At 39.3% G+C, this 27,515-nt stretch overlaps 1 protein-coding gene across 1 annotated transcript in view; it reads right to left on the reverse strand.

Annotated features, from left to right (window-relative positions):
* Nucleotides 1–27,515, reverse strand: part of CHST9 (carbohydrate sulfotransferase 9) — a 245,740-nt gene that overhangs the window by 110,146 nt on the left and 108,079 nt on the right. Inside the window, exon 3 of the mRNA XM_082641429.1 lies at nt 14,212–14,250. Within this exon, the coding sequence (XP_082497555.1) occupies nt 14,212–14,250 (39 nt within the window). The remainder of the gene's footprint in view (nt 1–14,211; nt 14,251–27,515) is intronic.

Here is a 27,515-nt window from a genome sequence, read left to right on the forward strand (position 1 = left end):
CCGTAGAGCTTATACTGTTAACCTTAACCCTGGACTTCTTCCAGGAGTAGATTTAGCCACATGGCATGCAGAGGGCATATGCAAAATTGGTTTCATTTCCTTTGAAAAGAGTCCCACGAATAGTATCAGAGTCTAGTAGGGATGCTCCCAATGTCAGCACAGACTTCACCCCAAAGCAGGTGTGTGACTTTGAACAAGTTACTCTCTCAGGGTTTTATTTAATCCATTTGTAAAATAAAAAATTAGCACCAGATCATCTCCAGACTTCCTCCCAGACACAGATCGTCCATTATTCTAAAGAGGCAGCTGTGGGGCAGAGAGACTTCTCCGGTTTTGGAGTCAGAAGAAGCAGGTTTGTTTTATTAACTGGCACCCTCATCGCAGCCCCCGTCACAGGGCCCTGCATCCATCACTTCTGGCTTGTCTCCTGTTGACCTTAGCTGCCAGGAAGATAATCGGCCAGCCCAGATGTTCTCTGAAAATCTGCCCTCTTAGCAGATTTCTAAGTGCACAGTACATTATTGTTGATTATAGGTACAATGTACTGCAGGACTGGAGAGCATCTTGCTTGACTGAAATTTTATGCCCGTAGATTAGTAACTTCCTATATCCCCCTCTCCTCAGACCCTGGTGACCATCATTTCACTCTTTGATTCTATGACTTTGACTATCTCAGGTACCTCATATAAGTGGATATTTATAATATTTGTCTAGCTTATTTCACTTAGCATAATGTCCTCAAGCTTCATCCATGTTGTTGTGTGTTGCAGAATATCCTTCTTTTCAAAGGCTGAATAGCATTCCATTGTATGTATATGCCACATTTTCTTTACCCATTCATCTGTCAATGGCTATTTAGGTTGTTTCCACATCTTGGCTATTGTGAATAATGCTGCCATGAACATGGGAGTGCAAATATCTTTTGAGATCCTGATTTCAATTCTTTTGGGTAAATACCCAGAAGAGGGATTGCTGGAGTACATAGTGGCTCCGTTTTTTGAGGAATCTCCATACTGCTTTTCCATAGTGATTGCACCATTTTGCATTCTCACCAACACTGTGTATGTAACTACCTAAGAATTCAAGATCAAAGTCTCCATTTCTGAATTCTTTATTGCCCTGTTCTACGGCTGTAGGTTTTGCTCTTTGACTGTGAGACTTGCACGCAGGTCCAATATTCCCTTGTTGTAAGTTCTAGCTGAAGAGGAGCTATGCCCATAAAATAACGCAGCTGATTTGGAAGGGTGTTCACATCCTTCTTTCCCTTCTCTGCATTTTCGGGATTGTTTTGCTAAGCAGCATGATCCATGCCAAGCTTTTTCTTTTCATCTGAAATACAGTCTCTTTATGTTTTCACCCTACAGGCTTTTTTGGAGTAATCTCATCTACTTTGTTGGCATTGATGATGACTATGTTTACATCACTGACTCCCAAATTTCTAAACTGTGTCTCTCACCTGAGCTCCAGACTGAAACACGAACGTGTTCAGAGCACATGGCTGTAGATCTTCCCAAAGCACTAAAACCGCACCTACTTCAGTATGAAGTCCTCCTCTTCTAACCATGCACCTGCCCCAGTGCTCGCTCTCAGGGACTGGCAGCCTCAGTCATCCAAATCAGGGGCCTTGGAATTCCTCTCAAATTCCCTCACGCTCACTTGCCATTAATAACCAAGTGCTGTTTATTCTTTCTTCAAACTTTTCTCAAATCCACCCACTTCCTCCAGCCCCACTGTCACTGCAATAGATGGTCAAGAAGTGTCTTAGCTGAGTAGGTAATAGTGATCTCGAACTTAAGGTATCCAAAATAGGGATCTTCTTTTAGCCTCAGTTCCTCACTTTATCGTGACAGTCACTTTCCTGTGGTGGTCTGGAACCAAACACTCGATATCTCTGAGGTCTGCCTGTGTTGCGCTACTTATACAAGTTCTGAAGTCAAATGGTTAAAAAAAAATCGAAATGAGTCACATCTTAGCCTTGGTGTTTACATTTCTATCGGCAAATATGAACTAAAAGTTTAATCATATCTGCCATCTTATATGCAAATCTTTTATTTTTCACCAACAAAGATATTCCTCTGACACTATCTCATGAGTGACAATGCTAAATCTGATAACTTACTAGTGGAAAAAAGAGTATGATCCCTAAATTACGCTGCACTAGATCCTACTGTGATGATCCTGGACACAACAGGGTGGTCTTTGGAGTGAAAAGATTAAAAATGCAAGCTGATCAGAGACATCTGTTTGCTTTATCTATTTCTGCCAACAATCACTGCATGTTACTTAAAAAGAGGAGATAACGAAATCCATCTTTCAGGCCTTTTGTTTGATCAATTTTTACAATCTCAATGACTTTGACTACTGCCAAATTAAATGCTTCCTGAAAAATTCAGTGAAATTCAGACATTGTGACTATAATTAGAATACTAAGAATAGGACGTTATTGGTTCCTCAGTGTGAAACCAGGATCTAATCCAGATGTGTTAGGAAGTTGTTATTTAAAGACTTCTGCTATGGAGTTAAAAAGTATTCATTTGATTATCTCTCTTGATTTTCTTCCTCATGTGGAGGAGGAAAATGATTTTTTCTTGTTTTCTTGATAAACACAATAAAGATAAATTAAATTCTAGGAATGAATTTACATTTTACCTTAAAAAAATTCTGTACATTTGTATCAGGTTAAATAAAGAAAGAAGATGCTAACTTTCTAATATATTCAACAATCAAAAACATCATCCTAAATGATATAGTCATAACACTTTATGTGTTGGGTATTTTAGGCCCAAAATTATTTTAGCTAAACCACTGTAATGATTTTTTAACATTGTTACTTAATATTAAAAAAAACATAGTTTGTGTAACATACACAGTTACATATGAATTAAGTATGAGTTACATATTTTGAATATGAGGCAGTTTTTTTTTTTAGTTTATAGTGATGATTCTATAAACACGTTGATTAAGGATATTTCGAATGCTATTGCTTGACTTTCCACAAATGCCCTTATAATTGCTAGGAAGTCAATGCACAGCTGTCCCCCTAGCACACAATGAGCACTACTGTTTGTCGCTGCTGAGAAGGCCTGGGTACAGCAGACACTGGAAGGCAAGCACACACTTGTTCAACAAATGAATGAATAAATGAATGACTTCGCTTCCAAATGGAATTAGGTTGCAGAAATTTATATGCAGAACTAATAAATTTTGCCTTTTAATTTATGGATAAGGAAGTGCTCACGGCTCTGAGCTGGTTACAGATAATTCTCCTTACTTCAAATATACCGTCTAGGATGCTCATACCCTTCTCCTGTGTGTTTCCATTTCTCTGGTTTTCTCTTGTCTTCCCCTTACAATTCCTTCCCAGCATTCTCAGGGACTTCTTTCCTCAGGAAACTCACAGGGCCATTTTCTGTGTGGGATGATTTCACAAGGCCACTTGTTCCTTCATTTGTTGAACCAATATTTAATTCTTTCAGGCCCTGCGGGAGGCCCCAGGAACAAAACAGAACCATACAAGCAACTTCTGTATTTGTTTTCAATACATTTTCCCATTTCATTCAAAATCTAGCTCAGAAACCAAGCAAACAGAACGTAGAACCTGCAAAGACCTCAATCTCTAGACAGACATTCCGGGATGGGACATGTTGCTGATATAAACTCACTCAGTAAGGCCCCAGTGCCATGACAGTCCCTGGTAGATGGAGAGCATTCGATAATGCAGAGCTTGCTAAATACATTTAGTAGATCATCCAACAAATAATATTCAACACTTACTAGGCACCAGGTGATAAAGCTTTGCTGATAAAAAAGAGATCCAAGTTCCTGGCCCTCAGGGATATCAGAGAATAGAGCATCTCTGTCCAATAGAACTTCCAGTGATGATGAAAATGCTCAGGGGCTTCCCTGGTGGCACAGTGGTTGAGAGTCCGCCTGCCAAAGCAGGGGACACAGGTTCGTGCCCCGGTCCAGGAAGATCCCACATGCCACGGAGCGGCTGGGCCCATGAGCCATGGCCGCTGAGCCTGCATGTCTGGAGCCTGTGCTCTGCAACGGGAGAGGCCACAGCAGTGAGAGGCCTGTGTACCGCAAAAAAAGAAAAAAAAAGAAAAAAAAGAAAATGCTCATCTCTGCACTGTCCACTGCAGTAGCCCCTGGCCACATGTGGCTATGTGGCTACTGAACACCTGCTATGCAGCTAGGACAACTTAGGAACTGAATTTTAAATTTTAATTAATTTAAATTTTAATTTAAAACCAAACCAGTATAAAACATTTTTCTATTAAACACACCTTGTTGTTTTGGTGGGACTACAATTTTTCTTTAACTGTTGTACCACGTACTCTATTAATCTTCATTGCATGTCTGGCAAATGCATAATTTGTAGTATCTCATTTATCATCTTTTATACTGATTACAGGTTGAAATGATAATATTTTTAATATACTGGGTTAAATAGCATATCATTAAATTAATCTCATCTATTTCTTTTTACTTTTTAAACTGTGGCTACTCAAAATTTTAAATATACATCTGGGGTTTGAATTGTATTTCTATGGGATATGGCTAATCTAGAAGAAAGCAAGAGAGAGGGAACAAAACAAAAGCAAGCAAACAACTATAAGCAAGCAAATAACTATAAAATCTAGAGAATCTTACAAATATAATCACTCTTTCTGCCTAAGTTTAAACCTTATAGGATACCATATGATCCAGCAATTTAACTTTTGGGTATATACTCAAAAGATTTGACAGCAGAGTCTCAAAGAGATATTTGTACCCCCATGTTCACAGCAGCATTATTATTCATAATAGCCAAAAGGTAGAAGCAACCCAAATGCCTACTGATGGATGAATGGAGAAACAAATTTCAGTATACATGTACAATTGAATATTATTCAGCCTTAAAAGGCAAGAAAATCCTGACACATGCTACAGCATAGATGAACCTTGAGGGCATTATACTGAGTGAAATAAACCAGTCACAAAAAGACAAATACTGCATAACTTCATTTATATGAGGTACCTAGAGTACTCTAGTTCATACAGACAGAAAGCAGAAGGGTGGCTGCCAGAGGTTGGGGGAAGGGAAAAATGGGGAGTTGTTTAACAGGTACAGAGTTTGGGTTTTGCAGCATGGAAGGAGCTGTGTGGATAGATGGTGGTGATGCTGGCACAACAAGGTGAATGTTCTCAATGCCACTGAACTGCACACTTAAAAATGGTTAAGATGGTAACATTTGTTATGTGTATTTATTGCAATTAAAAAAAATTTTTTTAAACCTTATAGGGAAAGTAGCTATATTACTCTAGTAAGATTGAGTGTATTTCTAGGTATTGTGGGGTCAATGAAAAAGATCAAATTTAACATAGTCCATATTTGCTTATCTATATGTTCCCACATGAATATTTTAAAATGGCAGGGAAGTCAGCAGATTAGGTGCACAAATGGACAAAGAAAACAAGAGAAAAATGCATTAAATAAAGTCAGGTTTGAATGTGGCGTTTTGTCTCAAATTATCAATGAAATAGAAAACTGTGTTTTCAGAGAAGGCTTGGGTGGAATTGCATCTCAGGGATATTTTTGAGGAGGAAAGGACCACATTTGACAGAGAAATACAGATTGTTTCTGTGCAGTAAGAAATGTGTTACAGATTTACAGTCACGCTAATAACTCCATGGTGAAGATGTATAAGCAAAGGCAGGTAAGCAAAGATAGATTCAAGAGACATTCTGTGAGGACTCAAACGAGGTAAAGATGTTCAAACAAAGGCATGGGCCGTGGTCAGGATCATCGTCTATAGGTGGTTCAAGAAGCCAAGACACTGATGGTCATGTGGAACACAGATTAAATATGCTTTCTCGAATCAGTAATGTAGTCATTCGTGTAGTAATCCCTCAGTATGAATGCGTGATCAGTTTACTCAGCTGTTTCGGAAGGCATCCCCTGGCTCTGGTCTTCCCCTTCCTGGTTGTCTCTACTTCAACCAAGGCTCTGCCCCGTTCAGAGTTGCTGCAACTGCCACTCAAGTCATGACCTCACTTCTGGGGTGAGCAGTCTGCAGGTGTTTCTTATTTCCTCCTAGTCTCCTGGCTTCTCTCCTGTCCTACAAATCATCTTATCGGGAATTTTCAGTGAGATAATAGGATCATTTATACAATTGATTACTGTATTGCTCAGCTCAAATGACTACATTCCCTTTAGAAGGTTTTCAGTGACACCGTGTACAAGTATATCATTTACAGTTGATTAAAATGTCTGTGATCATTTCTATGAAAAAAAAAGTTGGGCGTCTGTTCCTTTGGTTAGAAATACAAGTTCATTGTTTTCTCTGTGGGAAAATCAGGTATGACTTAAGACTCCTTTCACAAGAAAGCCACAGGATCACCTATATTCTATTTCTGTGGGCATTTTTAATCCTTTGTTAGTGTAAGTACAACTTTTAACTAATCAAAATATGCATTGACCTAGAATGTTCGGGAATGGAGCAAATCAGGTCAGACAAAAGTGTAGTTACTATTATATTGACTGATATACACACCTCGGATGCCCTTTGGTGCAACTTCCACAATAAATTCAAATTAGTGTGAGCCTAATTTTGTTGAGAACTGCTTTGGCTTATACTGCCTTAATAAGCTCTATAATATACCTCCTGAAAGTCCATTTTTATTTGAGTTATTTTCCATTTTAATTGGGAATTCCTTGTGGCTTTCTTATAGAATATTTAAGATGAAAGACTGAAGTAATTTTTGGCTAACAAAATTACAAAACTTTTCTTTATTTTATCTTGTGGATAAAAGGAACACATATATGTTGTTCAAGAATCAACCCAGATAAAAGTTCTTCTTTTTCAGTTTTACAATAAGCCACGCTGCTTTAAGGTAAAGTCTATTGTGATGCAGATAAAAAGAATATTTCTCCTCTAACACCTAAAGAAAGTTTCAGGCCTCAATTTTGTGCAAATAAATCCTGTTCTGTGCACCATAACAGCAATCCAAATTAAACATGTGGAGGGAATTTCCCGGAGACGTTTTCATACCTGCACTTTGACCATGTGGGGTGACATGGCAATTTCTCCAACATTAGCTATTTATCATTTTAGATTTCTTTAGTTTGCATACACATACTGTTTTAAATGCAGTGTTATACAATGAAATTTAAGGGAGTTTTGAATAATGTGGCACAGCTGTGCTGCTATTCATTCTTTATCATAAATTCGACTAGCTGGAAAATGAAGTTTGTTTAAAAATAAACTCTTCAGGACTCCTTTTAATGAAACGCCCGTGTGTCTGTCTTCCATTTTGTGGATGGAAAACTGCATCTAAGATAACTTATTTCATTCACTGACAAATACTGTTCTGAAACCACAAGCCCGGAGAAGATTGGTTATTTATTTATTTTATTTATTTATTTATTTATTTTTTTGGGGTACGCGGGCCTCTCACTGTTGTGGCCTCTGCCGTTGCGGAGCACAGGCTCCAGACGCGCAGGCTCAGCGGCCATGGCTCACGGGCCCAGCCACTCCGCGGCATGTGGGATCTTCCCGGACCGGGGCACGAACCCGTGTCCCCTGCATCGGCAGGCAGACTCTCAACCACTGTGCCACGAGGGAAGCCCGGTTATTTTTTTAAATAGATTTCATTAACATAGTTCAGAGAGTCAATGCTTCAGGAAAGCTGTTTAAAAAAGCAAACACCCTAGAGACGGATTGCCTGGGAGGCCAAAGCAGAAGACTGGTAGTTTAGAACCAGAGCATGGATAAAGACGAGACATCGTTTATACCAACCTGGACCATTTGGGTATAGAATGTGAGGAACGAATATTTTACTTATTTTTTCATCAAAGCCCTGGGGCCCGTGTAGGACTGGATGTGAATCACAGTTCCGGGTTCCAGTCTCAACTCTGTTGTTTTTAGCTAGCCAAGTGACCTTGGCCAAGTCACATATACTAGGCAGTGGGAAATGCTGAGGTTTTGCTGTCACTCAGATGGAGACCCAGTGCTGTGCTTGTCAGTGTTTAACAACTGGCTTTCCAGGAACAAGCAAACAAATCAACCAACTCTGGTTTGCAACGTTTGTCAATTTCCGTGGTGTAAATGCTCCCACCATGGCCAGTTGAAGTTACCTACATGACCTCACTGAGCACAGAGCTGGGACAAGAAAAGCACAAACAGTTCACTCCAGACATCTCCCCAGACAACACAGGCTCAATGCCACTGCCTCAGTGCCATTTCTGGCTCCACCAATTAACACATGGGGTCAAAGGCAAGTTATTTAACTTCTCTACATCTCGGTTTTCTAATTTTTAAAATGTTGACTGTAAACAAAGTTTACAAGGCCATTTTGAGGGTAAAATGGAAGGCACTGAGCACAGAGCCTGAAATAGCAGGTCTCAGTACACATCGATTCCCTGACATAATGATTCTGTCTCTCTCCTTCCTCCTTTTCACAGGCAAACTCTTCAAAAGAACCAGTTCGTATTTGTTCTCTACTCCCTCACTCAACCCATCGCTATCTGGATTTCACTAATAGAACTCTTAAAAGGTAATTCTTTGTGGTGACCAGAAGATTTTTCCCCCCAACTCCAATGGACATTTCTTAGGTGCTTATTTTATTTGATTGCTTTGTGGCATTTGACATACTTGACCAATTCCTTCTTCTTCTTTCTGTCTTTTTTCTTCTCTTGGATTCAGAGACAGAGAATCCTGTTGATTCTCACAAGACAACCTAGATCTTTCCTAGGCTGTAGCCTCTGGTTCTTCTTACTGTGTTCTTTGTTCACATTAGGGATTTTCCAAGGACTCATCCCTGCCTCTTTTCTCACACCCCCCTGTCCCTTTGGGCAGCTCGTTCATAACCAGGGCTTCAACTCTTATCCAGGCACCAACTTGAAAAGCAAGCCTGCATCTCAGACCTCTCTCTGGAGCTCCAGGCTTGTAAGGCCTGCTGCTTATTTAACATTCTTGACATTTCTGCCTTTATATCTCATAGGTCCCACTATAATCAACAAAGATATAATTCAATTTATCATTTTCCCCACCAGACCTGTCCCTCCTCCTGTGTTCCCTACACAGGATGACCTATTCATCTTATTTCTTAGGCTGGAAACCTAGGAGTCATCCTTCTCTACCTCCCATATCCAATCAAACAGGCCAATTCTACCTTGTAAATATATCTGCATTCATTTCCTTAGCTTCCTCGATAATGACACTGTCTTAGTAAAGACCCCTCAGACCTTCATCCTGTCATTCTTTGATATTAAAGTGATATACCACCTGATTTTCCTGCCTTCAGTCAATTCCCCTTCCAATCCACACTTCCTCTGGAGGATTTTTATAAAATGCAAATAGATCATGTAATTCCTTGCCCTTCATTAGCTCCCCACACCTACAGCATAAAGGTCAAACTCCACGGAAGGGCAAAATGGCCCTTGTTAATTCTGGCTCATGCTTATTTTTCTGGCCACATCTCTTGCCTCTTGCCTATTTATGACTATACTCCATCCAGTCTTACTTAACCACAAACATTTCCCTCAATAGGCCATGCTTCTTCTTGTCTTTACCTCTCTGGAAAGCCAGCCCTTCCCCTTTTCCATCTAGTGAATTCCAATTCTTTCTTCAAGGATCAGCTCAAGTCTCCCCTCTTCCATGAACCCTTCTTTGAAATCCTCAGGACACCTAGTACATGATTCTCTAGAAGGCACTCTTCACACTGGATTATAATCATCTGTATGCATTTGTTTTTCTCCCCCAGAAAGTGAATGAACATTAATGCCATATCTTATTCACCACTGCATCTCCGGTATCAAGCACAAAGCCTGGACTGCAAAAATGTTTAGCAAATTGAATGCATCAACTTCTAAATGCCTCCTCAGATTCCTTCTCTGCCCTCTTTGTGGTGCTAGATGAGATGGAATCAAGACAAGAGTTTTTTTTTTTAATTGAGATATAATTGACATGTAACATTATATTAATTTTAAGTGTACATGATTCAATATTTGTATATATCAGAAAATGATCATCACAGTAAGTCTAGTTAACATTTGTCACTGCACATGGTTACAAACTTTCTTTTTTCTTGTGATGAGAACTTTTAAGATCTACTTTCTTAGCAACCTTCAAATATGTTATATAGTATTAAGTGACAAGAGCTTTTGTAAGCTATGAACAAGTTAGGATGGTATGCATTTTCAACCTTGATTCTAACTGGAATAATGATTTTCAAAGTGAGAATAAAACATGTAGAATATTAAAAAATATTAAAATCCAAGAAATGATAGACTTTTCAAGAATGATAGTTTACTTAAGCATATTTGTTGCAACACAACCTGCCTGCTAACTTCATGTTTACTGTTGGTCACCAGTAATGAAGACAATAACAAATTAGGTCTTCTCATGTTTATTTTTGAGGGTTTTTTTAGATATCAGAACTGTGGCAAAAAGCATTACAAAATAGTAATAGCACAGATGAAAATCACGCTAGATATGCATCCACTTGAAAATTTGCATTCAATAAATGAGTAACATTTAAGAAAATGAACATGCTATTCCCGCACAGATGGAAGGATTTATTCAGTATCTAACTTTTTAAAAACCTGAATGACTGCATGTTCAATGTGTGTTTAAAAGTTTTAAAATGGAGGTGCTATTTCTGTTTTAGAACATTTCACAGAAGTGAAAAGCCCAGTCAAAGAGTAAGTAGCAAGATCTAAACTTGCAAAGCAGGTGTTCTACCATTTGCTGAATTTCCAATAATAAATTCCACCTTTTAAGTTGAGAAAAAAATAGCATTGTTCTTCTTTACCGGTTACTTTTTGCAAATTATGCAAATGAAAAAAACATCTTGAACTTTAGGGATGTTCTAATGTCATAAATGAAAAGAAGGCAAATTCATTTTGAAACACTCATTATCATCTATACTGATGACTCCATTCTCTGGTCCACTAGGGCTATTCTTTACTTAATACTCAACTGGATTTGAAAGTGTTCTCCTTTTTGGAAAAATTGGAACAATATATATTTAACAGATGGCGTCTGTATAGCCTACCCTAGTAAGCCTTCTAATTTATCTTTTTCTAAATAATAATTTATGGAGCACCTTTCTCTGCGAGAATTTTTTGTATTTTTTGCTGTGTTGTTTTTTAAAGAGCAAGAATTCCTTGACCTCAAAAGGGATTTTTCTCCTAATAAGATAAAAACACTTCAAACTCAATAAAGGTTTTAGGCAGAAATCTATGGAATATAGCTGGGTTTTTTTTCTTCTTTTTCTTTCTATTTTTCTGGTGAGGACATTGGGTCCTTAAAATAATCAAGGGCGAATAGGTAATTGATGATATCAGTAACACGACTCCTAATATTTGTCTGTTTACCATTACACCACCACATATTTTTAATATTCTTTACCAACCCAAATAGCCAAATTTAGCTTTGATATTGCTGGCCATGTTTTATGAATTTGACATGGGTTTCCAAATCCAATGTCAGGAGGCATATGCTTTGAATTATTTTTCAAAAATGACTAAGCTTACCATAGCTTTTCAAAAATGATATCAGGTTATACATATTCTCTTGTGACTCATTCCTGGATTATCAAAAACAGCATCACACTTGAAATGACAGCTGGGGTTGCAATCAGGGTGCAAACAACAACTTTTTCCCCCAAAGAAGCTAAATATCCTATAGAACAATTTTATTTCATAGTCTTAGCTCTATTAGCTATATGCTCTACTAAGCAACTCAGTCTAAACTGATTTAGCTAAGTTTTGGAACATGATTCATTCAGTTATATAATGTGAGCCATTTAGAAGGCTTTATTTTGTGTCGATCCATACACACACAGTAGAACCATTTCAATAAATTAATAATGGTAAGTAGAATCATAGACATAAAATTGGAAAGAACTTCAGGAATGATCCAACCAAACTCTTCATGAATCTCTTATCAACATCCCTTGCAGGTAATGGCACAACCTTTGTACAGTTTTACTCACACAATCTCATTCTTTCCAGTCCTGGAGAGGTTTCCTTGTTAGAAAGTTATTTATTTTTCTGAGTAAAAACTTACCTCTGTAAGTTTCATCTTAGTGCAAGATTCTTTAAACGAAGAATTAACCAACTTTACCTACCCAAAAAGTGAGGGTCCTGGAAGTCCCTATTTTAATGGGGAATTTTTTTTTTTTTTTGTCTACAATATTTTTCTTCTAAATTCTTTCTCCCATACTGGGAGATAGACCCAATATAAGCAAAAGGGTGTGGGGTGTATTGTCTAATACAGCAGGTAAGACATAGAATCTGAGCAGAATGAACAACGAATGATATAAGGAAGTCCAGGCAGGAAGTGAGAAGCAGGGATGCCCATGATGCTCTTGGTATCTCAGGCACATGCTTTATAAAGAGGCAGACATTCATTCTAGCACCACAAATTGAACATGGTGATACTTAGGACCACACTGGCAAAGGTTACGTTTCAATTTTGAAAACTCAGACTATCTTTACAAATGTAGATTTCCCGAGGGCAGGATTTGTGTTCTTTGAAATGAGGAGTCAAAAAAAATTTTCCCAATAATTTGAGCTCTCTCCATTAGTTCTCCTTGACTTCACTTTCTCATAGAAAGTTTCTTTCACTTTCTCATAGAAATGGGACACATTGACAAGCTGTGAATCAGTTGGGGAAAATTAGCTCCATTAATAAAGGGAGTTTCCTCAGAACCCTGATGATTAGTGTTTCCTGTTGCCTTAAAAAGATTTTCCAATTGTTGAAAAATATTTTATTAAGCAAGAAACCTAATACAGTGTCAAATTGACTAGCACTTTGATTTAAAAAGAAAGCTTAGGAATGGGGGACACTGGGAAGAATAAGGAATGAAGAAATCTGAGTTCATTTCCTGCCTCTCTCTCTAGTCCTTTGTGTCACCTTGGTCACACAGCATATCAGAATCTATGAGCATGGAGGGAACTTAAAGAGGCATCTGGTTTAACACTTTGGCCAATTTAGCTTTCTTCCCAACTATAAAGTTTCTTTAAGCCCATACCTACAGGATCATAGCAATAGCATTTCAGAAACAGTATAAATAATTTTCCCCCAAGGAGCAATAATAGAGGTAAGCACATCTGTGAGGACACCAGATACTTGCTTGCCTTCACATTTTTTTTTTTTTGGTATTCATGATCAGGTTTTAAAAGAGCCACAAGGAGAATGCAAACAATAACATCTAAGAGGGAAATCAGGCAGGTAGTAAGTTGCCCAGTTGTCTGAGATGAATGCTAAGGTTGGGAAGGAGAAAAGAGACAGGGGCTTAGGCTGTTTATACATTTTTTGATTAACACAGATTTTGGTCTTCTGTTGACTTCACTGTTTGGAAACACACAAAATACATTGTTACCAGACTAAAAAAATGAAAAAAGATAGTGTTTGGGAGTAATGTGTCTTTATGTTGGGTGCTCTCACATATCATAAAATAGTGGGTTGGTGAAGACTTCGGAAGGGTGGTGGGCATAGATGTATATGCCAAATTAGAATTCTCTACAAATATTGACAATTTTAGGGCATTGGGAGCTGGAAGATTGCCCTTATGCAAAGATTTAATTGGTAAATTTATCTTACCTTATGACTTTAAGCCAAAAGCCAAGTGATGAAAATATGGAAATGTAAAGACTCATTTTTGTATTAGATAGCAAATATTGGCCCCTACTATGTGCAATGGCATTGTGCCAAAGCATCACTCACTTCTGAATATATATTAGGATTTAGAAGTGGAATGTTTTTTAAAATTTCTCCAAAATGTAAAGATTCTTCTTGGTTAAGCAGTTGACACTGTCCTGAAAAACATCAGCTACATAAATGGGCTTAAGAAAAATAATCGAGATTCATACGTATTTGGGAAGATGAAATAGTTGTCAACGATTACAACCTTCATATTTTGAAATCGGTGCTTGCAACACTTACCTTTTAAATGGATAATCATGGAAAAATTAAATAACAGGCCATCTCATTTTTGTTTGAATAGAAAGATAGGATGAAAAGGACATGACTGATGTGGAAGTGAAAAAGCTAAATGCATTCATTTATTTTAATTAATTTAAAATCAGTCAAGTCTAGGATTATAAACTATTACATTTTTAGGTGAGTTTTTGAATACTACATTGCAAATAGATTTTTTTTCAAGGTGGAAGTAAAAACACAACATAAAGCTGAGGCCAATTAGTCAACATCTTACCTGAAGCTGCTCTTTGTTCTCTTTTCTGCTCCACTCTCCCTGAAATAAGAAGTGGCAGATCAGTTGCAATGTGCAGCCATGAGAATATGATGTAACTAAGATGAAAGCCCAGTTTATGGTAACTTCCAGACACAGTCACTAGGTCAGCCATGTCCAACATTCCTCTAGAGATGACTGGGCACAGAGGAAAAGGGTGAAAAATATTCTCAAATCAATTTATGAAAGTCAAAAATTAATGAATATGCATTAAACATGCTTCTGGGTTTAAAAAATCTTGTTAATAAGAACCATTTACTCAACAATAAACCTACAAGGTGCAAATCCCCATAGAACAAACTGTTCTACGTGGGGGTAAACACCTGACTAAGATAAGACCATGGTCTCTTACAACCTGCTTGGGAAGGTAAAGGACAGACAATATAACATGAAATGAGATGTGCCCCCAAAGGGTATAAATGTTTAAAGATATGAGAGGATGAAAGGATTATTTTAAGAAATAAAAGGGTGCCCATGAAGTTACGGAGAAAGTAGTATTTGATTTGGACCTTGAGAGATACATGTGATTTGGGGAATTTGAAAAGGGGAAAGGATTGATTCTTGGCAAAGGAAACAGTAATGGGCTATGTAGGACAAAGCTATTTGAGCAAGAAGGGTCATGTTTAGGGCTTGCTTTAAAAACCTGAATGAGAGTAGCTTTCTATAGGAGGAGTATCCTAGAGCAGCAGTCCCCAACCTTTTTGGCACCAGGAACCGGTTTCGTGGAAACAATTTTTCCACGGACGCAGGAGGGAAGGGATGGTTCATGCGGTAATGCGAGCGATGGGGAGCGGTGGAGAGCGATGGGGAGCGATGGGGAGCGGTGGGGAGTGGTGGGGAGCGATGGGGAGCGATGGGGAGTGATGGGGAGCGATGGGGAGTGGTGGAGAGTGATGGGGAGTGATGGGGAGTGATGGGGAGCGATGGGGAGTGGTGGAGAGCGATGGGGAGTGATGGGGAGCGGTGGGGAGCGATGGGGAGCGATGGGGAGCGGTGGGGAGTGGAGGGGAGCGATGGGGAGTGATGGGGAGTGATGGGGAGCGATGGGGAGCAGTGGGGAGCGGTGGGGAGTGGAGGGGAGCAGTGGGGAGCGATGGGGAGCAGTGGGGAGGGATGGGGAGTGATGGGGAGTGGCAGATGAAGCCTTGCTCGCTCACTCGCCGCTCACCTCCTGCAGCCCGGTTCCGAAGGTCTGCGGCCAGGGAGTTGGGGACCCCTGTCCCAGAGGTTGGGCAAGAGGTAATTGGTTGAGTATGACAGTGGGAGCAGAGAGGAGGGAAGTGAGGGGTGTAGGAGACAGTGGGAAGGCAGAACCTATAGGGCCCAGGAATTTACAAAATGTGAAGTGCACGGGAAAAGGAAAGGTCAAGATGAATGGCTGCTAGTTGACTTTGGGTGTGGTGATGCAATTTGGGGAAATGGTAAAATAGGGTGCGAGCATGGGAATGATGAGTTCAGTTTTAGACTTAATGAGTTTGAAGTGCTTCCAGGAGACGGAGTTTGGGAGAGAGATCAAAACTGAAATTATAGATGCAGAAAATGTCCATCTTGAGAAGATGGCTGGAGCTGAGGGGGGAAATGGAAACATAAAGACAGACAGAACAGAGGGCTGGGCTGAAGACAGTGACCAAGAGAACAAAAATTCTACTCTTGTTTTGTGTTGAAGGACGATGAGAAGACAGAAGGAGAAGCAGACCTCCACGGAGATCAAAAGAACACAAAGTCATGTACCATAAATAAAGTTTTAAGAAGTATCAGGGGTGCCAACAGCCTCCGATACCACTGAGTTCACGCGGTTGTTGCTAGACTATGAATGAGAAGTTTTAGCAGAGAGGGGATAGTAAGAGGCTGTGAGTGTCTGAAGAGCAGTGGGCGATGAGGAAGATGAGGCCGAGGAGGAAATGACTTGTTCACGACATTTGCCAGCACAAACATGAATGAGATGAGGTAACAGTTTGGGCAGGAGTTCAGTCAGGGTTTCTGGGACACTTCCGCATGTTTACAGGCTTAGATCGGAAACGTTGCACCAGGGCAGTGGTGTGTGTAAACACTACAGTTGAGGTGACAGCCTTGGTTTTGTAATGAGTAAGTGAGGGCCACCCTTCCAGCCATCACCTTCTTGTCATTTATCAACTTGTCACAGATGGAGCTAGTTACTGAGAGCTTATGGAAGCTGCACGTAAACTTTAAGTTTTTCTACCAGCGCTTCGTGTCTTTTAAAATCCTAGACTGGGGCTTCCCTGGTGGCGCAGTGGTTGAGAATCTGCCCGCCAATGCAGGGCACACAGGTTTGAGCCCTGGTCTGGGAGGATCCCACATGCCGCGGAGCAACTAGGCCCGTGAGCCACAACTACTGAGCCTGTGCGTCTGGAGCCTGTGCTCTACAACAAGAGAGGCCGCGATAGCGAGAAGCCCGCGCACCGTGATGAAGAGTGGCCCCCGCTTGCCGCAACTAGAGAAAGCCCTCGCACAGAAACAAAGACCCAACATGGCCAAAAATGATAAATAAATAAATAAATTTAAAAATAAAAATAAAATAAAATAAAATCCTAGACTGTAAGGTGGAAAATGTATAATCCTTCCCTTGTGCAGCTGCCCAAAGTGTAGAATTCATTTAACTGGCATCTTGATTAATCTCACATTCTATTCATTTGGGTGATTTCCAGAGGACTTGTTTGATGCAATTTATTTCAATGATACAAACAGATAAATGGCATGAATGGTCCATTTAAAGGTTTCATTCATTACCAAGTATGATGGGGTACCTCCTCATTTAAGATTTTTATTGGGCAAGCCACTATGTACCTTTGATTATAAATTTTTATATACTAGGGGCCTCAAACACTTTCATGAATTTTAAAAAATGCTATTCAAGTCCTGAATTATTAAAAAAATATTAAAAAGATGTTTAAAAAACCCCATCTTTTTGGAGAGCCTTTAACTTGTCTAAGAATGCATCATAAATCCTTAAAGTTGACAATGAATGTATTGAAGATTAATAACAGGGTGTGGTAACCAGTCTCCAAGGTGACCCCAATGATCCTCATCTTCCTGCCTCCTGGCATTTGTATCCTGTGTTGTCTGCTCCCACACTGAATTAGACTGACTTGTAACCAGTAGGATTTTGCAGAAATAATCAAGTGTGACTTCCAAGGTTGGGCCTCAAAAAACATTGTGGCTTCCATTTTGTTGTCTCTCAGAGTACTTCCTCTGAGGAAATCCAGATAATAGGTTACAAGGACACCCAAGCAGCCCAAAGGAGAGACCCATGTGGCAAGGAACTGAGGCCTCCTGTCAACAGCCAATGAGGAACTGAGGCCTCTAGTCAACAGCCAATGGGGAATTGAGGCCTCCGTCAACAGCCAAAGAGGAACTGAGACCTCCTGTTAATAGCCAGTGAGGAACCAAGGGCTCCAGTCAACAACCAATGAGGAACTGAGGCCTCCTGCCAGCAGTCAGCATCAACTTGCCCGCACACGAGCAGCCTATTCTCTAGCCTCTCTCAAACCTTCACATGGCCGCAGCTCTGGCTGTCTCCTTGACTGCAACTTCCTGCGAGACCCTGACCCAGAACAACCCAATCAGCCACTCCAGAGTTCCCCACAGAAACTGTGTGACGTAATAAATGTTTACTGTTGTTTTCAGCTGCTAAGTTTTGGGTAAATTATTATACAGTATTACATAACTAATACTTATGGGATAATTTTATTATGAAAGTTTGGGTTAATTTACCACTTAATAGGATATACCTACAGTGATGTTAGTTGTGGCAGATCAGTCAGTCACCCTGACTTTCTCATCTGTACGGTGGGGTCAGAGCCTGCTTTTCTCCAATGCTGTGAGGATTAAATAAGTCCATATGCAGAGCCAGCAAGAAATGGAGGAAACTAACACAAAATACTGGGGTTCGAGGTTTTAGAAGGGAGCCTGGACGGCATTGCTGATAATGTTTTTCCACTGAGATCTCAAACAGTTCTCTGCCCTTGTGTTGTATGAAAGGGCTCTGTAAGCTGTGGAATGGTGTATAAATCTTCTGCATTCGTTTTATTATGCTATCAGTTCTGTTATAGGAATCACTTGGATTTCTATTCTTAGTTACGTATACAGTAAACTTCAAATGAGAAAAATAAAAACTGGATAAATAAGACAATCTTATATTGATCAAGAGACACAGAGATTGCACTGCTTAACTGGAGATAACCCTCTAGATTTCTTTTTTGGTCTCTTTATCTTGCTCTGTATGGGTGATCTTATCTCTCAGTGTTCACCTTCACAGAAAGATGATGTGAGACCTACATCTCCAGCTCCAAAATCTACCTAGGTGTTAGGTCTACTGGAAATCTCTATCTGTATTTTCTACTTCACAAGTCCTTAATGTAAACCATTATATTCCCCTCCCAAGCTGCTTATCTTTAGTGCTATCCTCCTATCTGCTCAGGCACCCAAACATGAAACCTAAGAATCATCAGCTCCTCCCTTTCACTCAACCTCAGACCACTACATTCTCTCTCTACAGGGCCTTTCAGATCTAACCTCTCCTTCCTCGTTGCCATTGTCCTGTTTCATAAACTTGATATTTCTTCCTGGGGTTATTTTCTAGAGGCTCCGAACTGATTTCTTTGGTTTTAGCGATCGTTTTTCCATTCTTGCAGTCTGATCTCTATTAAAGGTTAAAATACACATTCCCTAATATGAAACTGATGACCCTGGAAGATTTGGCCATGGCCTACCCTCTGCTACTACCCCTGAAGCACCATACAGAACACTTACCAACTATGTCAGGAATTGTACCTCCCCCTCCAACTCCCTGTGCATGATGCTTCTGCTTCCTGGAATGTCCTGTCATGTCCTTTGGGCCTATCAAAACTCCATTCATCCTTCAGAGCTGAGCTCAGATGCTGGCCCTTCTGTGAAGCCTTCGGCTTTGTGTCACCTCCCGCAATGGTCCACTCCCTGCAGAATTAATCATCCTTCTTTCTATGCTCCTTTAGTCCTTTATTTGTACCTTTGCTACAGCACTAACTTCAGTGTTTGGTTTATAATCAATTGTGTGTTTATTTCCCCAGCTGGACTGCGGCCTCCTTTAGGGCAAGGGGTGTATCCTATGCTTCTCTGTCTCCTCACGCCTCACAGTGCCTGGAACACAAATGCTTGCGATTGAGTGGGCACCGGGAGACTTATGTATCATCCCAACACTCCTTCAAATGCTAAAGAACATGAACGCCATTTTAGTGCTGCTAACATTGAGCGCAAGTACAACCAAGAACAGAGCTTTTACCAAGTATCTACATTACAACTGACAACCTAGAAAGCTATTATATTAGAAAAGTGGGTGACAAGATAACAGAGGCTGTCAGAATAATGAACATACATTTTGCTCTAGTTGTGCTTTATTGTAACACAGATTCTACTTTAAGAACAAAGCATTAAAGTCTGGTTTGCATCTTACTTCTCTTTAAGCCTGGATGTAGCACTCCACCTGTGAGGAAACAAAATGAACTATAATTTCATAAAAATGGAATTTGCAGGGTCCAACTGTTCTTCTGAGAAAATGTATTTAGTTGAACAGTAAAATTCCACATCTCATGACTATTTATTTATATAAACTGAGTTCTGATATTTTTAAAAGCTATTTTAGACTTGGGGTTGATATGGTTTCATGGAGAAACATTAAATATATATCCACTTACAGCACATTTCAGTACTTCAGTACGGAAATAGTTCCTTAATCGAAGTGATTGTTTCTGATCTTTTAAAACCACAGGCACGTAAACGGCAATCCAAGATGTCTCACCAATAATGAGCAGGGTGTTTGTACTACAACTCAGTATCTTGTCACTTCTAATGAAAAGAAAATTTTGTGCACACATATATATGTATTTATGTGTATACGTATATACAAATAGTGGGTATACACATATGTGTGTACATATATGCATATATACATACATATAATGCATTACATATATGTACATGTGATATGTATCTTGTAATTTTACAATCTGACATAGTCTAATCTCCAAAATATACTCTCTCTTCTACCTGCTTCCATCATTGTGTAATAAAGTGTGTCATGGAATCTTATCAAGCTTCCCTCACTGCACTACCAATTTCTCAGTGCCAATTCTGAGTGTGCATTCAGTCACAGGCATTTTATCTGCCCTGCTCTGAGAGGTATTATTAATCACATCCTGTTGCTAGGATACCTGAGAATGTTCATTTATGTCTGATGTTTCTTTGGCAAAATGCACTATGAAGATGGCATAGAATCATGACAAGGAAAATTACTGTGCACATGCTACTTGTTTTTAAAAAGGCAGCGGGGGAAAGAAACACAACTACCAGATAATATAATGTGAACTCCCATGAATTTTTTTTTAATACCGTTTGTTTCACCTAGACTTTAATGGAAAAGTGCTGGCAATATTTCTGGATAATGAGAATCTGTAGTACTTCTCTACTTCTGAGTTAACTAGGAAAAGTAGAAGGAGGTAGGGTTTTAATTCTGTTTCCTTTATAGGGACTTAGAGAGGGTGGGGTTTTAAGATTCACTCACTTCAAATGCGTCAGTTACAGACGGGGTTACTAGGTTACAGTGCTAGCTGATTTGTAGAGCCAGCCTAATACACAGGTCACCACTATTGCATGTTTAGCTATTTTAATGCCAGACCTAAGAGAAAAGTAACCTTCAGAATGTGCATTTGGGTAATGGGGGAAAAATGCCTTTATCAATATCTTAAAAAATTACTGTTGTTTTGGGTATTAGTATACCAAAGATTCCTGCTTATTGATTGTAATCAGAGAGAATATGAATTTTATATATTCACCTAAATGCAAATAAAATTCACCTACATGCAAGGTTTTTCTTAGTCAATCTCTTCCCACAGGAAACAGCATGATATAGTGAAATAAACATGGACTTTGGAGTTAGATGGAGTGACTTCCTGTCTTAACCACTGGTCCCTCGGAGCTATGTAATCCTGGGAACAAGGCATAGAGTATCTCCTCAATACATGTTCCTTTCTGTTGTCTCCTCTTCTCTCTCCAGTGCTTGTGTGTGTGTGTGTGTGTGTGTGTGTGTGTACACAAGACATACATATACATAGTATCTGTTTATCTATATTTATCTATTGTATCTATCTCTACCTAACTCTTGTATTTCAACTGAAAACAAACAATTTGAGTTTTACTTCCAATATTGTTTCCAAGTGGTATTAGCAGAGTGCTGTTTTTATAATCATGCTAATAATAGTAGCTAATGTTTATTAAACAATATCTATGTGCTCATCACTGTAATCAACATATTATATGTGTTAATTCATTTTATCTTCACAGTATTATGAGACTTTACATTCTACCGATTTTCAGGTAAGAAAACTTGGTAGAAATTTGGTAAATAACTTTACCAAATCACTGAACTACTTAGTGGCAAATAAGTAACCAGAGGATAAAAAATAGTTGCGGTGAAAGGTAGGGAGGAGTAACGATTTGGATATCTATCCATAAGCTGTATATAATCAGTCCTTAGGTTTGGAGGGTTACTTGAATAAATTATTTTGTTAAAATATTTCCATAGACTTTTAAAAACTAGCTCTTCATTATTTATCAAATTATTTGTTTGAATAAATGAACTGCTTATTTTAGCTGCTAAATACCTAATAATGTTTCAGGAGTAGAATGCCAAAAAGACCTTCAGATTTTGAACTTTTTTAGTAGTTTCATATTTATTTAGTACCTACTATGAGTCGGGCACCCTAATAACACTTAAAAATTATTTACTTTAATTTTCACAACTAACTGAGTTGATATTTTTAAAAGCTATTTTAGACTTGGGGTTGATATGGTTTCATGGAGAAACATTAAATATATATCCACTTATAGCACATTTCAGTACTGAAGTAGTCCCTTAATCGAAGTGATTTTTACTGATCTTTTAAAACCACAGACACATACATGGCAATCCAACGATGTCTCAGGGTGTTTGTATCACAAGTCAGTATCTTATGCCACTTCTAATGAAAAGAAAATTTTGTGCACACATATATAAGTATTTATGTGTATACACATATACAAATAGTGGGTATACATGTATATATGTGTGTATATATATTTATATATCTACATATACATAATGCATTACATGTATGTACATGTGGTGTGTGTCCTGTGATTTTACAATCAGATATAGTCTAATCTCCAAAATATACACTCTTCTACCTGCTTCCGTCATTGTGTAATAAAGTCTGTCATGGAATCTTATCAAGCTTTCCTCACTGCACACCAATTTCTCAGTCGCCAATTCATGGAGTAGATGAAAATTACTTCCATTTTCCAGTGGAGAAAGGAGGCTCAGAAAATTCTCTGAAACGGCACAAGGTTCCAGGATTAGACTTTGAAGCTGAGATCTGTACCCTTTCTGAGCTTACTGGCTGCGGTGATTACAGGCAGGTCTGTAGAGTGGTAAAGAGCTCTTCCACTTAATCAATGTGGGACACTGGAGCATCATTTAACCTCTCTAAATTGTATTTATCTGGAAATAGGGATAATACTAGTTCCTACTTCACAGGGTCATTGTGAGGGTTAAACAAAATAATGTGTTTAATAATAATCCTAAATATTTTGAGTGCATAATGCAATCACATTTATAATGTTCTCACTTCAGTGCCTGGAAAATAGCAACATAGCGTATTGCCAGGTGCTTCTCTTTATGAATGTTCCATGTCAGGTGGTCCATGGTAACATATGATACTTCTACATATTCTCAAGGTCAATGGCTTTGTTTACACTTCAGATTTTTACCATCACATCTCTTTCTTGCTTTCCCTTAGAATTTCTAATCGAGAAGTAGCTTTTCACTTTAGTGAATTCCTTTCCTCTCCTCGTAACTCTTTCCAAATACAAATTGGTTTGATAAAATACATTGATATGGCAAAACTCTCCCCAATTATGAGTTCAGATGACATGATTTTAGAACCCAGCATGTGTGGTCCAAATCCCTATCCATATTTTGTACTGACCAGCAGCTATGGAACTGTCAACAGTGTGATACGGTCTAAATAGAAGGGGAGAGCTTTTCTAGAAACCAGAGGACCTCATTACCAGAACTTATTCCTTGAAACAAATGGTAAGACCTTGAACAAGTAACTTGACATTTCCAAGATTCACAGGTCTCTTTAGTTAGATAGGTAAATACTATCTTTCAATAATACCAAAAGAAGTTGTACAAACAGGGATGTGAGAAGATTTTAAGTACCGTACTATAGGGCAGGAACAGAGACACCTAACTAAGCCACTGTAAAGACCAGCTAGTCTAAAACCAAAAAGGACCTATTATATAGCACAAGGAACTCTGATCAATATTATATAACAACCTAAATGGGAGAAGAAGTTGAAAAAGAATAGATACATGTATATGTATAACCGAATCACTCTGTTGTGCACCTGAAACTAACACAACGTTGTTAATCAACTATACTCCAATATAAAATAAAAAGTTTAAAAAAATAGACTGGAGAAACTGCATAGTTTCTCTTTGGTCAATTGTACAAAAAGGCAGAGGAGTTTATTTTATTATTGATATCTGGATTTATGCTGATGCTGAAATGGCACTGGCCTCAGCAGACACTGTGATGAGCCTCTATGGCTGTGGACCCTCACTGCCCTCCTGCACGTTTAGATAAACTCCACTTGCTCTTTTGTCCATTTCTATTTGCTGAGTTGATGTGTCACTATGATGCTTAGGCAGACGGAGCCATTATGAGCACACCTGCATGCTGTGAGCTCCAGACAGTGTATACTGAGCCACAGAAAAACACCCTTCAGAAACGTATCGATACCGATAGTTCTGGCCTCTGAGGTTGGCCATCTGCCCTGGCAGAGCTGATACTCCATCTGCGCCCCCTAGCCCTGGGGTCTGCCATCCGTCATCGCGTGTAAAAAGCCTGAGAAGAACTGAATGCTCAAAGAGTTTTCCTGGGCTGACCCCTCTACAGAGAAATAGGAAAATCAGTAGGAGAAACAACAGTTTTGTGTTCTCTTGGAAATTCTCAAGTATAGAATTTCTTCCGACTTAGATCCACCTGACAAGCACATAATTAATGTGACAAGCAACAGTTCCTTTCAGATTCCCAACATTGGCCTGGGTGAATTAAATCTTAAAGTAAACCTTTTGATATTCAGAACCTCATTCTGAAGCAGTCATTTGTTGGCAAAGAAGTTTTTTGGAAGACCTTTAGATGTTGAAGTCAGATTGGAAAAAATATCCAATCAACCCAAACCCAGGTCTTAAATATCTCTGTAAAATGGGAATGCTAGTTTTACTAATATATGTTTCAGCTACTGACCAAAGCAGGGATGTGTGCATTTGTACTTTCCTTTGTGCAATAACATGTTCCTTGTACGTTAGATGTGAATAATTATTCTTTTTTTAAATAAATTTATTTTATTTTATTTATTTACTTTTTGGCTGCGTTGGGTCTTCGTTGCTGCACACAAGCTTTTCTCTAGTTGCAGAGAGTGGGGGCTACTCTTCGTTGCGGTGCGCAGGCTTCTCGTTGTGGTGGCTTCTCTTGCTGTGGAGCACGAGCTCTAGGTGCACGGGCTTCAGTAGTTGTGGCACGTGGGCTCAGTAGTTGTGGCTCACGGGCTCTAGAGCACAGGCTCAGTAGTTGTAGTGCATAAGCTTAGTTGCTCTGCGGCATGTGGGATCTTCCCGGACCAGGGCTTGAACCCGTGTTCCCTGCACTGGCAGGCAGATTCTTAACCACTGCGACACCAGGGAAGCCCCGTGAATAATTATTCTTTTTTTTTTTCTTTTTTTTTGCGGTACACGGGCCTCTCACTGTTGTGGCCTCTCCGATTGCAGAGCACAGGCTCTGGACGCGCAGGCTCAGCGGCCATGGCTCACGGGCCCAGCCGCTCCGCAGCATGTGGGATCCTCCCGGACCGGGGCACGAACCCGTATCCCCTGCATCGGCAGGCGGATTCTCAACCACTGCGCCACGAGGGAAGCCCCCTAATAATTATTCTTAAGTGACATATTATTCTAGGTGCCCTTGGAATCTTCATTATATAAAAGAAATAGGAATGAATTATTTTGCAAAATAAAGAATCTTTTCATAATATAATTATTCAGTCCTGTGCTAGAATAACAATGACCATGTTTTAAGAGGTGGAGTCAGTTTCCTTCCTACTGAACTGTCCAGGCCTTTGTAAATTGCTTAATGAGTAGAATATGCTGGAAATGTCAGTTTCTAGGCCTTGAAAATCAGGCAGCTCCCACTTCCCGAGTCTTTTAATACTTGCTCTGAGAGAAGTCTGGCCATAATGTAAGAAAGACTACCCTGAGACCACCATGCTGTGAGGAAGCTCAAGCGAGCCACACCTGGAGGCCCTGTGGAAAGTGAGCTGCCTGAATCATACATGACTGACAACTAGCTGTTCCAGCCATCCCAACCCAGGCGCCAAACTTGTGTGGATGATGAGGCAATCCTGGAAGTGGATTTTCCAGCTCCAGTTGCTTCAGCAAACACCATATGGATTAGACAAATTGCCCAGATGAAACTTTTCAAAATTTCTAACCTACAAAACTGAAAGCTAAATAAATGTTTGTTTTATACCATTACGTTTTGGCATACTTTGTTTTAATCAAAAGATAATAAAAAAATCTCCTGTTTCTGTTTTCACAGTAAGAATATTTATTGATAAACCTATCAATATATACCAGTATATATTGATTTTTTTTCCCCTTAAAGCAGGGCTCACCTAGGTTCCTTCTTTCCTAAGATGGCTTGCTCAACTATACCTATAAATATGTTCTATTATCCAGCATTTTAGCATTTAAACTTATTCCTCTTCATGACACAGAATGAAACCTGTTATTATTGAGTATGGTTAATTTATGTACAATCTATATAGATTAATATGTACTTTGTTTAATAAAAGTATTACAATATTAGCCTATGTCCAGGTTATCAATCAAAAGTAAAGTGGAGACTTGCCAATTATGTAGCATTTCAGAACTTGTCAACCATCAAATGAGGCACCCGTTTGAAACAACATTTAAATATTCACCCAGGCTTCAAAAACTTTATCGCTGATGGTTGGAAATTATACAGAAACCCTCTGAACTGAAACACTGAAAAGATTCAACAGCAATTTCTGTTAAATAATTTAAAATTATCTTACTTTCCCTGGGTAGATTTACTTTTAAAGGATAAATTAGTAGAATCTATATTGAATTAAGAGCTTTGATATTATTTAGGGTTCATTTTCTGTATGAAGGTGACAAGGGGAAACATTTCATTAAGAAAGGTAATGATTTGAGTCCAGTCAGACACTATGCTTGTGAAGTTGGAGTTTGTTCACTTTAAATACAATTTATTTGGCTCACAGACAATCCAGCCCAGCTTTTCATATGAAGGAAAAGAGCACATTTCACTGCTCTCTCCTGTGTTCTTAATCATCTCCTCATTAGCCTGTGAAGAAAGCTGCTAGGGGCCAGAGGTGGGCTTCATTTACTCTTTGAGATGTCAGCACCATTTTCATTCCCACTAGCCCCAAGTTTTTCCTTTTTTATCTTTAAAAAATGCTCATCATACTTATCCTTTCCTTCACATTGACCTGCATCAAAGGTTTGGGCCTTAGACATGCAGGGAAGCTCTTATTTCATAGACTGAAGGAAGACGATGAAGAAAGTGTGTGTAGATTAGTGGCCATGGATTTACTGCTTTCAGACTTTGCAGTGTACTTTGTGATCTTGTAAAACTATCCTCTGTAAACCTGGTTGACTACCCGAGTTTACTAGAAAAGTTGTTAATGATCTAGTCCATTTTATGTATAGGGAAAGAGGCTCACCAACACTTGGGTCCTTCAGAGAAAGCAACAAGAGAGAAATGCTGCCAAGCCCCTATGACATGACTGGCAGAAAGCTCAGCATTTTATGTCTGCAACACTGTAAAGAGTAGACAAGAAACTCCTGGCCAAGGGAAGGGCTGTGGAAAGCAGAGTCTGTTGACTGGCTCAATGGATGCGGCCTCCAGCAGGGGCTGGAAGTGGGCCTTTACCTAATAATAGAGACAGAAGAGGAGACGCTCCAGGAGGGAAGAGAAATAAATATCATCTGAACACCTAAGGCAATAAGTTATTTTCTGGTGAAATCTTTTATTGGTGTTCGGTGTGAGATGCTGATTTCGGAAAAAGCCAGCCAGGGCTGACACAGTGCAGAGGGGAGGTCCTTCTGCTGCAGCTTACCCAGAAAGACAGGAAGT

The sequence above is a fragment of the Mesoplodon mirus genome (genome assembly GCF_964341445.2).
Source record: "Mesoplodon mirus genome assembly, chromosome: 13".
Lineage (NCBI taxonomy): Eukaryota > Metazoa > Chordata > Mammalia > Artiodactyla > Ziphiidae > Mesoplodon > Mesoplodon mirus.